The sequence below is a fragment of the Fopius arisanus genome, unplaced genomic scaffold (genome assembly GCF_000806365.1).
Source record: "Fopius arisanus strain USDA-PBARC FA_bdor unplaced genomic scaffold, ASM80636v1 scaffold00001, whole genome shotgun sequence".
NCBI classification, from domain to species: Eukaryota; Metazoa; Arthropoda; class Insecta; order Hymenoptera; family Braconidae; genus Fopius; species Fopius arisanus.
Genome location: NW_011887740.1, coordinates 4,505,263 through 4,506,674, shown reverse-complemented (window position 1 = coordinate 4,506,674; position 1,412 = coordinate 4,505,263). Strand labels below are relative to the sequence as shown.

General features: G+C 35.5%; 1 protein-coding gene across 1 annotated transcript; it reads right to left on the bottom strand.

Annotated features, from left to right (window-relative positions):
- Elp4 (Elongator complex protein 4) lies at window positions 1–993 on the bottom strand (the record flags this gene model as incomplete). Its single annotated transcript, XM_011300490.1, is given in 3 exon segments — window positions 1–331; window positions 556–591; window positions 659–993. Coding segments are annotated over 3 exon segments (488 nt in total), but the record flags the coding sequence as incomplete, so codon positions are not given.
- Between the last annotated feature and the right edge of the window lie 419 nt (window positions 994–1,412).

Genomic DNA, 1,412 nt, shown 5'->3' with positions numbered 1-1,412 from the left:
TCTCCATTCCAAAGGGTTATGTCGGTATTATTCAACATCTCTTGATCAATTTTCTTCGTTAAATCGTAGAAGTGACCGAATATATGACGATTCTTGGGGGAGGAGTCCAGTATTCGCATGTTTTGGTATCTCCAGGCAATTTGCATTTTCTCATCTGTAGGCATCTCGTTTGGTGCACCTGGAGACTCTTCCACGACAGCTGGCAGCTCTGATATCAGTTGCTCTGGTTTTGTGTCTTGGGATGCTACAAACAACGAGTGAGATACCACAGCTCCCTCCGCAAGAAAATATTTAAGCACGATTTTTCCATAATTTCCGTAGGTGTCTTCCTCTGAAAAATATCCGATCCAATTACGGGTTTAAATAGAAATAATAATTTCGTGTGAATTAATTAATTAATTCATTCATTCATTTGGACTTAATTTCGAAAATCAATTTTTAGATAAATCGTCAGAATTTTAAGGGAACGAATTAATTTCAATTGTTGCAATCAAATCATGAGTAAATTCATCAATGGATTATCAATTCTCAAGGATATAATTAATGGGTAATTACCTATTAGGAGAATTGAGCCGATAGGTAAGCCTCCCCCTGGAATAGAATTATTCGCATTATCCTGTTTTGTGAGTAGTTTTTAGGTGATAAGGATTATGCAAACCTATGATATTGTCGAGTGATGGAATTCCTGTTGATATAAGTAATTGGGCATTTTGAGTGGAAGGTTTGGTGCCCGGTATCGATGGAATTTTCACTTTTGCTTTCGGTAAATTCGAAGCCATTGCGTATTAATGTCAAATATTGCACGTCGCATCGGTGAAATTAAATCTGTTGTTATTATCACACTGTACTCCGTTCGTTAATTAATTATGTTAACAGTATCACAGCTACAATGGAAAATTTATGTACCTTCTGGATATGAATTTGAAATAATAAAAACAATGCATAACCTTAATTAAACAGGATTGACAAGACAGGGAGGGCGCCACACGCTATGCTGGGGTGTTTTTTTTTATTAACCAAGTTTTTATTGCAATGCTGGGGTGTCCATCAAGTCGACGGGGTGAATTTTATTTTCTGCTGTACGAATGCTTTTTGTTTTTCATTTGTTTAACTGAAATTTAGCCGATTGTAGAACGTACGGAAGGGGGAAACCACATCTTGTGGAATTTCAATGGAAAAAATTATTCAATATGTTGAAGATATACCACTAATAAAATTATATTTTCGTTATGTGTGCGTTGTCTTAATGGTAACGTGCTTGCCTTCCACGCCGACGGCCCGGGTTCGATCCCGCCGTCATTCATTTTTTTTTTTATAAATAATTCCTTTTTTATCTTTTTTAAATGGATAATCAATCAAAAGATCGTTTAAAAACTGAATTTTTGAAAATTGAGAAGATATTCAGTGAAATT